At 49.6% G+C, this 11,042-nt stretch overlaps 2 protein-coding genes across 6 annotated transcripts; one reads left to right on the forward strand and one right to left on the reverse strand.

The window, feature by feature from the left end:
- The first annotated feature begins 3,139 nt into the window (after positions 1–3,139).
- On the forward strand, positions 3,140–5,936 carry LOC136516780 (uncharacterized). Of its 3 annotated transcripts, XM_066510261.1 has the most exons (4): positions 3,140–3,678; positions 3,790–3,865; positions 4,386–4,735; positions 4,838–5,936. In XM_066510261.1, the coding sequence occupies exons 3-4, from the start codon at positions 4,468–4,470 to the stop codon at positions 5,683–5,685; spliced, it is 1,116 nt and encodes a 371-aa protein (XP_066366358.1). In that variant the 5' UTR covers positions 3,140–3,678; positions 3,790–3,865; positions 4,386–4,467; the 3' UTR covers positions 5,686–5,936. The 3 variants fall into 3 exon arrangements, with proteins under 3 accessions (XP_066366358.1, XP_066366360.1, XP_066366361.1); XM_066510263.1 differs by lacking the exon at positions 3,790–3,865; XM_066510264.1 differs by lacking the exon at positions 3,790–3,865 and having other exon boundaries at positions 3,140–3,644.
- Positions 5,937–6,584: 648 nt separating this feature from the next.
- Positions 6,585–10,339, reverse strand: LOC136516821 (probable beta-1,3-galactosyltransferase 8). 3 transcript variants are annotated; one of them, XM_066510310.1, is made up of 8 exons: positions 9,765–10,339; positions 9,418–9,633; positions 9,242–9,306; positions 8,608–9,144; positions 8,385–8,510; positions 8,124–8,233; positions 7,947–8,015; positions 6,585–7,783 (listed from the first exon to the last, which is right to left on the reverse strand). In XM_066510310.1, the coding sequence occupies exons 1-8, from the start codon at positions 9,825–9,827 to the stop codon at positions 7,497–7,499; spliced, it is 1,473 nt and encodes a 490-aa protein (XP_066366407.1). In that variant the 5' UTR covers positions 9,828–10,339; the 3' UTR covers positions 6,585–7,496. The 3 variants fall into 3 exon arrangements, with proteins under 3 accessions (XP_066366407.1, XP_066366409.1, XP_066366408.1); XM_066510312.1 differs by lacking the exon at positions 9,765–10,339 and having other exon boundaries at positions 9,403–9,532; XM_066510311.1 differs by having other exon boundaries at positions 7,644–8,015.
- Between the last annotated feature and the right edge of the window lie 703 nt (positions 10,340–11,042).

Here is an 11,042-nt window from a genome sequence, read left to right on the forward strand (position 1 = left end):
ATTTGAGCATAGTGACACACCGTATAGCTACGCCACGCCAAGTGCCATGAAACAAAGGACCGTTGACAACTTCTAGTGCCGACTACTAGTCGACTATCGCCGCCAGGCACACGCCCTCGCACCGCGGCTGAACGCACTCCAAAGTCCAAAGTCCAAAGTCCAAAGTCCAAAGCCGCCGCCCGCCGCGCCGTGCCCTGCCAGCTCGGGATGCCGATGAAACGGCAGCGCCCTCTTCCACAGGACGTACACACGATCAAATCACCGCGTTGGGGGCAGAAATATCAGTACAGTAGGTTCATATAAATCAACATACCAATCTATCTACGCCATGGCTGCGTTGCATTGTGCGTGCCCAACAAAACGCCTGTATACGTGACACACAGACACGGGCACCAACCGTCGAGGGATATACGTAGGGATGAAAACGGATCGGATACGAACGGATATCACTCATATTATATTTGTTTTCATATTTTTGTTCGGATTCGGATTCGGACACGGATAGCGTTCGGATACATATACGAATACGGATTGACTCGGTTACGGATATGAATAATGAGTATCGAATACGGTATGAATCGGATTCGGAGAAGGTCGGATACAAATATCTATTCGGATATTGAGTAAAAGCAGCATATATATAGTTCATTTTTTCATTTGAGAAAGTTTGAACAAAATGTAGTTCAAATTTCACAAGTGTGTAACATGGTTTCAGAAAGTCTATATGAGATTCAAGAATTTATAACTAGTGTTTGATAAAACTTTCTCAAATGGAAAAATGAGCTATGTAACAATTGTAGATCTTGCTGAGATGATCAAACTTGGTATTCAGAGTTTTTTCATCTGAGGTCATTTAGTGTCTCATTTGAGCAAGTTTGACCAAGTCAAATTTGGTCAAATGAAAAAACAACACTTTGACTCTAGTATTATGAACTCTAAATGACTTCAAATTGAAAAGTTTTGAATACCAAGTTTGTTCAACTCCTCAAGATCTACAATTATTGTTTTGGTCAACTTTCCATTTGAGATAGTTTGGACAGTTTAAATTTATGATTTTTAAATTTCGACGCCTACAAACTAGTTTTCAGAACCCTAGATTGTCTCAAATTGAAAAGTTTTAAATACCAAGTTTGTTCAGATCATCAAGATCTACAATCCTTATATAGGCCATTTTTTCATTTGAGAAAGTTTGAATAAAATGTAGTTCAAATTTCACAAGTGTGTGACATAGTTTTAGAAAGTCTATATGAGATTCAAGAATTTGTGACTAGTGTTTGATAAAACTCTCTCAAATGACAAAATGAGCTATGCAACAATTGTATATCTTGCTGAGATGATCAAACTTGGTATTCAGAGTTTTTTCATCTGAGGTCATTTAGTGTCTCATTTGAGCAAGTTTGACCAAGTCAAATTTGGTCAAATGAAAAAACAACACTTTGACTCTAGTATTATGAACTCTAAATGACTTCAAATTGAAACGTTTTGAATACCAAGTTTGTTCAACTCATTAAGATCTACAATTGTTGTTTTGGTCAACTTTCCATTTGAGATAGTTTGGACGGTTCAAATTTGTGATTTTTAAATTTCGATGCCTACAAACTAGTTTTCGAAAGCCTAGATTGTCTCAAATTGAAAAGTTTTGAATACCAAGTTTGTTAAGCTCATCAAGATCTACAATCCTTATATAGGACATTTTTTCATTTGAGAAAGTTTAAATAAAATGTAGTTCAAATTTCACAAGTGTGTGACATGGTTTTAGAAAAGTCTATATGAGATTCAAGAATTTGTGACTAGTGTTTGATAAAACTTTCTCAAATGAGAAAATGAGCTATGTAACAATTGTAGATCTTGCTGAGATGATCAAACTTGGTATTCAGAGTTTTTTCATCTGAGGTCATTTAGTGTCTCATTTGAGCAAGTTTGACCAAGTCAAATTTGGTCAAATGAAAAAACAACACTTTGACTCTAGTACTATGAACTCTAAATGACTTCAAATTGAAAAGTTTTGAATACCATGTTTGTTCAACTCATCAAGATCTACAATTGTTGTTTTGGTCAACTTTCCATTTGAGATAGTTTGAATGGTTCAAATTTGTGATTTTTAAATTTTGACGCCTACAAACTAGTTTTTGGAACCCTAGATTGTCTCAAATTGAAAAGTTTTGAATACCAAGTTTGTTCAGCTCATTAAGATCTACAATCCTTATATAGGCCATTTTTTTATTTGAGAAAGTTTGAACAAAATATAATTCAAAATTCACAAGTGTGTGACATGGTTTTAGAAAGTCTATATAAGATTCAAGAATTTATGACTAGTGTTTGATAAAACTTTCTTAAATGACAAAATAAGCTATGTAACAATTGTAGATCTTGCTGAGATGATCAAACTTTGTATTCAGAGTTTTTTCATCTGAGGTCATTTAATGTCTCATTTGAGCAAGTTTGACCAAGTCAAATTTGGTCAAATGAAAAAACAACACTTTGACTCTAGTATTATGAACTCTAAATGACTTCAAATTGAAAAGTTTTGAATACCAAGTTTGTTCAACTCATCAAGATCTACAATTGTTGTTTTGGTCAACTTTCCATTTGAGATAGTTTGGACGGTTCAAATTTATGATTTTTAAATTTCGACGCCTACAAACTAGTTTTCGGAACCCTAGATTGTCTCAAATTGAAAAGTTTTGAATACCAAGTTTGTTCAGCTCATCAAGATCTACAATCCTTATATAGGCCATTTTTTCATTTGAGAAAGTTTGAAAAATATCCGGATAATATCCGTTTTAATAATCCGGATATATTCGATACTTATCCGGATTATCCGATATCCGCCGGATATCGATGATATTACATCCGTATTTGATATCCGCCTAAGATATCTGTTTTATTATCTGTATCCGAAAAAAATTACGGATATCCGAGTAACTATCCAGATAAGTGTTCATATTTGTTCAGTCGAACGGACGGTCGAATAAATATCCGTACCGTTTTCATCCATAGATATACGTCGTGGCGACGCCACTCCGCCAAGCAGCGGGCACGCGTTCGCACCGCGCTTCGGCGAGACGGCGACGCTGAACGGCCCCCCGCCCGGCGCGTCAGGGCTGTCGCGCGGCCCGCTAACCGACCACGGCACGCAACGCAACCCCAAGCGAGACGCGGATATTCGCGGCACCGTTCCGGACGGCCCGGCACCTATTTCACAACCGGCTCGCAATCGCGAGGGCGCGCGGCCGGCGGGCGAGTCGCGAGTTCCAGTTCCAGTTCCAGTTCCAGAGTCCTCCGCAGGCACGGAGGGAGGAAATCAGCTAGCGGCCCACACACGGCCGCCGCAATCGCCCCACCCCCACCCATCCTCTCCCCAAGAATAGGCGAGCGAGCGGCTGGTCCTCGAATCTAGGAGCCCCCGACGTGCGCGTCCGTCCTTCCTCCCTAAATCCGGCCACGCGCCCACGCCCGCCTGTGAGGAGAGGCGACGATTGATCAGTCACTCCCGGATGGAAGATTGATCAGTTCCACTAAGATTCTCGGGGGTTGCCTTCCCCTTGCTTCCCCCCTCTTTGTTGCTTAGTCCGGCTCGATCTGGGTCGGTTCCAGACGCTTGCTCGGCGGCACTTCGTCCGTCGCCGGAACCGCCACCTCCGGTTGGTTGGATTATACTCCGTTCCGTTATCTCTGGTGAATCCCTTCTCGGTTTCCTCTTCTCCCTGCCGATTGGGCCGGTTCCTCCCCGATCTGCCGACGCGTTTCTTTGCTTTGCTCATCTGGATGGATGTTCTCTTCTGGCAGTTTCGATCTACTATTTTGGAATCTTTTAGGTCGTCGTCGTCAGCGCGGCTGCTTCTGGAGTCCCGTCTGATAACAGGTTGGCCGGCCGCCGCGCTCTGATTCCTTGCTCCAAAGAAAAATGCATCCTTTTTTTGGGCTGGTTTATTCTGGCGCTCGTCGGAAGGATAATGCTGGCCAGGAAACCCATAACTTGCAAGGCTGGCGTCTCATGTGCTGTCGCTCAACTAATGAGCGCCGATTAATTGCTCCGCCAGACATGACACATCCGTGTTGAATTCGTGGGGCGTTTTCATGTCCGCACGCTTGGTTTGATGCTGAAGTGGTTGTTGCTTTCGGGATTCTCTTTTCGTACTAGTCTTTAGGGAAACATTACCTCTTTCACCGTTCTGGTGTGAGTTCATCTCGCGTTTCAGTATTTGCTTGGTTAGGTCATTTTTTCCCCAAGATATGGGTTCATACTCTGGTCATCAGAGTAAAAAAATGAATCTTTGTGTTCTTGTGTGCTCCACATACCAAGCATGTGATTCCTCGTCTATGGGATTCGTCTCGAGGGCCGTTTGTGCAAGTTGATAAATCGTGCTGCGGTTACTGTGCAGGTCTCTGTTACGGGCCATTTCTTCGCGTCCTCTGCTTCTGCTGCTGGCCTCCGTCGAGTGAGAATTTGGGTGAAGCGACACCATGGCCGAGATAGAAGGCGCGATGGGTGAGCCGCCAACGGTGACGACAACGGAGTCCGAGGGCACGACCACAGATGAGGACGTGCATCTTTCGCCGACCTGCACCTGCGGCGGCGCGGGCGGAGCTGGTGGTGGCGGAGGTGGAGGGCGCATCAAGATCCTCTGCAGCTTCGGCGGCCGCATCGTGCCCCGGCCGCACGACGGCGTGCTCAAGTACGTCGGCGGGGAGACCCGCGTCCTCGCCGTGCCTCGCTCCATCTGCTTCCGCGGTGGGTGTTCCTTGCCTTCTCGATCCGCTGTGGGGAGCCGCGCTCCGTAACCTGCCTCTTTCGGATCTCATCAGCAGGCCTGTTTGTCATTGCCTGGTGCAGAGTTGAAGAAGAAGGTGGAGGACATGTTCAAGACGGAGGTCGCGGCCATCAAGTACCAGCTCCTCTCCCTCGCCGAGGAACTCGACGTGCTCGTCTCCGTCACCTGCGACGAGGACCTGGTCCACATGCTGGACGAGTACGACCGCCTCAAGGCGAAGCGTTCGCCGACCACGTCCCCGCGCTTCCGCGTCTACGTCTTCATGCCGCAGACCGCCGCGCCGCTCCCGTCGGCCGCCGCCGCGCCCACCGTCGTGCCCTCCTCTGCCCGCTACGCTGGCCTGTCGCGCCTCCACCCGCATCACCACCACCACCACCATCAGCAACACCACCACTTCCAGCCGGAGGAGCGCTACGTGGCCACCGTGCCAGCCTCGCCCGACGGGAGCCCGCCGTTCTCCGCCCAGACGCACGGCGCCGTCTCGGCGGGCAACTCCCCGCGCGCCAACGCTGTGGGCGCCGAGCCGCCCACCGTGTTCGGGTTCGGGATGCAGCGCGTCCGGAGCTCGCCGAACCTCAGAACTCTGGACGCGGCGGCGCAGCGCTTGCACCAGCACGGCGTGGACGGCAGCATACCGGGCTACGTGAGCGGCTCGCCAAGGCACGCAGGCGCGGGGCCGGGGGCCCTGCTGTTGCAGAACAACTTCCACCACTACCAGCACCAGTACCCGCCGGCGCCCGTGCCGGTTCCCGTGCAGCACCACGCCGGGCGGTACGACGCGCGCGGGTACGTCCGGGTAGGCAACTACCTGGCGCCGATGGTGCCCTCTGCCAGGCCGCTCTCGAGGGGAGGGCCGGCGCCGCACAGCGAGATGGTGACGCCGAAGAACTCCGCGATTGTATGGGACTGACCCGGTCGGCCGGCCGGCCGTACGCCGGAGGGAGCCTGTTGTAATGAATTTTGCTATCAGTATACGAGGGGCAGTGAGTTGAGTGTTATGAGTGCTTGAGTTTGAGATGTGTAATCTGTAAATAGACGGTCGGATGGATGGATGCACGCGGCCTTGTTTTAGCTGTTGCGAATGTGTCCACTCTGAATATGTTTGTCCGTTTTTACTCGTCACATGTTCGCCGGACGAAGCAGTAAAGCATAGACTGTTTAACACTTGTGTCACAGAGCCCCGTTTGGTAAACAAGTGACAAATCTCGAGCCCCGTTTGATAGAGCTTCAGGGCGGCTCTTGCTCTTAAGTTGGTTTCCTTTCTTCTACCCTTTAATCAATTCCTATAACTATATTTTTGAAAATTGTTTAAATATAAGTTGCTTAGAAGAAAAAAATAAAAGCAAGAAAAGAAAAGTGGCCGCTTATCAGACATTGGGAGCGGATTAGCAGAGTGCCCTACCAATTAGGTTCTGCCCGCACAGGGAGCGAACGAGCGCGTAGCGTGACGAGTTCGCGACGCCACCCCGGACATCGTTCGCGTCGCCGGTCGCTTTCCACGCGCATCTCACGTACAACACCCGATCTATTTTCGAAACATCCAGATGCAACAGTTGTAACATAGAAAAGAAGATAGATGAAACACTTAAAACAAGCGTCTGAACCACTTGCAAAAATGCCTAAAAACATTTGAAAATCATTGCAAACATAAGCAACATTCAGATCTACTTTTGCAAACATACGTATGAAACACCTACAAACACTTGAAATATATGCTTGCAACATACATATATATGCAACATCTAGATCTAATTTTGCAACATCCAGACAAAACACGTGCAACATTCGTCTGGAACATAAACATTTGGAACATACACTTGAAACATACGTGTATAGCCATTACAACATGTGCAACATCCCGATCTACTTTTGCAAAACATCTATATACAACAATTGCAACATACCTCGGAAACATCTGAAACACTTGAAACACTATTGCAACATGCACTTTCAACGAAACATCCGGCACGGAGCTCGAAGCCGCGGAGTGGCGCGGGGGTCGTAGGTATGGAGCTCGGCGGCGGCACGGACCTCAGTAGGGGCAGGGGCAGGCGGATGCATGGCCGCGATAGGAGGCGCGAGTCCGGGAACGAGCTGGCGAGCACCTAGCACATCGGGCTTGCCATGCCCGGCGCGGGCGGGCGGCGGAGGCGCGAGTGGGGGCCATGTGGGCGAGGACAGGTACGTCCCATGAGTTGAGCGAGCAGGCGACACGGGTGGGGGCGGCATGAGCGAGTGCCGGGTCCGTCCGTCCGTGCACGAACGCCATATGCCCATATAAGGAGCGTTTTCGAATTAGGTTTGAAGTTGTGGCAGGAGGACAAATGACAAAGTACTAATAATATTTTCGATGCTCTGTTTTGCTCATTTGCCTAACTTTTAGGCCATAGTTTGGTGGCTAAGACATGCCTTGGCCTAGCCAGAACTTTTCCCGGAATAATGCACTTGCGGTGCAGTGCAGTGCAGTGCAGGTTGCTACATCAGTGGATGATTCGTGTGCAGTTTTCCGTTAGGTTTAGCTGTTCCCTTTGATGTTTAGGACCTTCTTATGCCAGCCAGGCTCTCTCACGTGTCAATGTTGCTGCCTGCGCCAAAACCTCCTCAACAGCCGGACAGTGCTACTAATTTTCTGATGGCTCAATGCAAGCTGCAAGGCGCGTTGCAGTAGCAGCACGCTTTGTTGGGTGTTGTAAGTTGTACACTTCTACTAACTGATGCTATTCACCAGAATGGGTCATAAGTTTGCAAAAGCACGAATGAAAAAGGAATTGTTCTAACTACATTGCAATTTTGCAAAACTAAACAGCAGGACCCTGTGATTCCACAAGCACATGCACGCATCGTGCTACAACCACTTGGTGTACTGGTAGTAGAGAAATAGCACTCCACTAGTCTTCGGCAGAGAATGCAGGTAGCTGGTCCTGCGTGTATGATGTATCTCAGCTCTGATTTCTGAGACAGTGCTATGCTACCATCGATGAATGATGGTTTCCATGTTCCAGAAAAATCTAGAGGAAATAGAAAAAAAAAAACATTAGAAAAGGGTCAAGCCTGGTGCTGATGATGGTTTTGGTGGATCATCAGTCAGAGATCAGATGGCGGCGCTCCAGACGGCGCCGTCGCCCTCGCCGCAGGCGCTGTGGATGGCCCTCATCCTGTCGACGGACTTACAGATGCCGCTGCACGACCAGTCGAAGGACGCCGCGCACACGTTCCCGGCCTGCTTCTTCCACTCGCAGTCTGCACACCACGTACACCCCAGGGGGCAGGAGCCAAAATCAGCAGCTTTTACCCCATCCGGGCCGTCACATATGCAAAGGATCCCTGCACTACGTACTCCGTACGTACCTGGTGGCGTGGCGCAGCAGAGGCTCCGGTCGTCGACGTGCTCGACCTCCAGCCCGAGGAGCCACGCGCCGAGCGACACGTCCTCGTTGGCGAACCGGTGCAGGATCGGCCTGCAGCATGCGTCGTTTTCGTTCGCGGCGCGCAGCGTAAGCACGCACACATGGATGGTCAGTAACTGTCAGCACGGAGCACGCTTGTGTGCGCGAACGGGTCGGAGCGACGTCGACGTCGATGCCAAATCAGGAACGCTAGCTAGCTTACTGGTTTATGGAGATGTATGAGGCGAGGTCCCTGGAGACGGCGTAGATCTGGCCCGTGGCGTGACGGAAGTACTTGTTGCCCTCGTCGCCGAACTTCCAGTACTCCTGCTCGTAGTACTTGACGCCCCTGCCATTGCCATGCCAACCACCATCTCATGGAGTTAGGCATGCAGAGGAGCTCAAGCAAGCACAGGTCTAGTTCAGATGCAGTTATATATTTTTACTTCTGCGACAGCACCGGGCCGGACTTCATGCAGCCGATGTAGACCCTGGCCCTGGCCCTGTACTTGTTGAGCCTGTTCGTCAGCATGCCCAGGTTGACGTGCACGTCGTCGTCGACCTTGACGTAGAAGTCGGCGTCCCAGGTGGCGACGGCGGTGGCGAAGTAGGTCCGCGTCTTGGCCGACAGCTCGTGGTAGCCCTCCACGTGGTCCAGCCGCAGGAAGTCCGCCGTCGCCGCCGCCTCCGCGTCGACGGCGCGGTCCAGCGCCCCGCCGGGCGTCGCGCTGTGCCCGATCACGAAGCGGACCACCACCCCCTTCTCCTTCTCCAGCCGCCGCAGCCTGTCCCCTCGGGGCACCCAGGTGTCGCGCAGCGAGTCGCGCCGCTTCTTGCTGCTGAAGGCCGTGTTGATGCCGATCACCACGAACGCCTTGGGGAGGCGGCCCCGGGACGGCACGCTCACGCCGAGGCCGCCGTTCTGCTTGGCTCGTTCCACGGCCAGCTCCATCTCCAGCGACGACACCGACTTGTCCAAGGACCTGTGCATGCCATGAATGCATCCGACACGTTATTAGCTCAGTCTTCAGAGTTCAGAGCTCAGACCCAGGTTATATAAGAAACACTTATGCTACCCACTGGATTGCTAGGTGAGTTCTTGACACCTCCTTCATGATGTCCTTGGGGATGCTCTCGTCCAGCTTCTGAGACAGGAACAAGTAAAAGCATTTCATATGATCATATCGCGTATGGTTGGTGCTCCAGAAAACTATAAGGCTCGCTCGCTCGATGGTGCTTACTCATTAGTTACTTACACGCCTACTCTGGTCGCAGCCATCTGAGAACAGAGCGATCCTGGAGCCGCGGCCTGAAGGCGCGTTCGACGGCGGCTCCAGCAGCGTCACCCGGCCGCTGAGCAGCAGCCCCACGAAGAAGCTCGCGGCGCACAGCATGACGACGCCCTTCCCCGACATCGGCCTCGCCCGTGGCGGCTTCTTCTCCGGCTGCGGCTGTCTCTCCGTCAGCAGCGCCTGCAACATCGGCACGAACAGTGCAAGGTCACCGTTGGAGAAATATATATATGTGTACCTATACACACACACAGAATCGATCGTGCGCACAAAATTTCAGGCCAGCGCAGCTCCAGTAGCGCACTACATACCATCGTCGTCGCGGCGACGTTTACAGTACTGGTGCTCTCTACGGCTGTGCGGTTGTAGTTCATGAACACGCGCGCGGCGAATCCCTGCGCCTCATGGAACCGGAGAAGCCAGGGAGCTAACCCAAATCCATGCGCGCGGAGCTCCGATCGAGCCTCGCGCGCGGAACACGCCACCTATCTGTCATCCGATCGAGCCCTGCACGGCGAAGCGGTTCAGATGGCAAGGCCCTTTGGCGTGAGGTGGTTCGCCGTTCATGCTGGCGGCGTGAGCCAGAGCTTAGTTAGGATGGCACGATTAAGCTGCCAGTGCCAGACCGCTGGGGCTTGACTCGGAGTTAGCTCTGCTCAATGCTATTGATGTCCTGCAGCTGCAGGCTGCAGCCCGAAGAAAGGATCACTGGAGCAAACATGTCATGATTATGATGATTATTCGTCCGGTGAATCGGTGATTGAGCTGAGTGCCGTATCCGTATGCTTCCCTAGACTGGCGGTGGCGCGGTGCTAACCGCTCCACTATGCTGTGTTGCTGTGCGAGTAAAACAGGACCCGCGCATCCTCATGGGATTCCAATCAACGTGAGTACCCTGTTCGCTTTCAGGCAGGCTTATTCAACCAGCCAACAATGTTTTTCTCTCATAACAAACCAGCACTAGCCAGCCTAATCCAGCCCAGAAACTAACCAGCGAATACGCCGATTGCATACTAAATGTCACACCCATAATTACTCTATGAATATTGCAAAGCTTTTCAGTTCAAGTATAATATAATAACAAACGACAACAACTATCTTACTATTACTAATGGGAGGTTTTAGAGACGCACTGGGAAAAAAAAATATCCTCCATGTTAATTTTTGCGATAATCAGAAACAACTTTGGAGGCCTCTACGAAGAAACATAAATCCTCCATGTCAATTTTCACAAGAATCACAAACAGCTTTGGTGGCCACTATGTTAATCCTCATAGGTTGTGCTAGGAAAAACCATAAATCTTATAAAAGTTCTCACAATAATCAGCTGTTGGCTTTTAATTTTGTAGAATTTGATTACCATCGTCACTAATGTCATTAGATGTATTCTTTTTTTATAAAAACTTACCCACCTTCGCCATTATAAATAAAAATAACCCCCCTAATTTCCCTGTAACCTGTCATTATAAAATAATTTCAAATAAACATCTACATTTGTATATAAATTAAAGGCATATATCATTATGAAATATAATTTAAAATAACCCCTTAAATTTCGATCCAAATTCTCCGCCTTTGCTATTACAAAA

Source organism: Miscanthus floridulus, chromosome 17 (genome assembly GCF_019320115.1).
Source record: "Miscanthus floridulus cultivar M001 chromosome 17, ASM1932011v1, whole genome shotgun sequence".
Classification (NCBI taxonomy): domain Eukaryota; kingdom Viridiplantae; phylum Streptophyta; class Magnoliopsida; order Poales; family Poaceae; genus Miscanthus; species Miscanthus floridulus.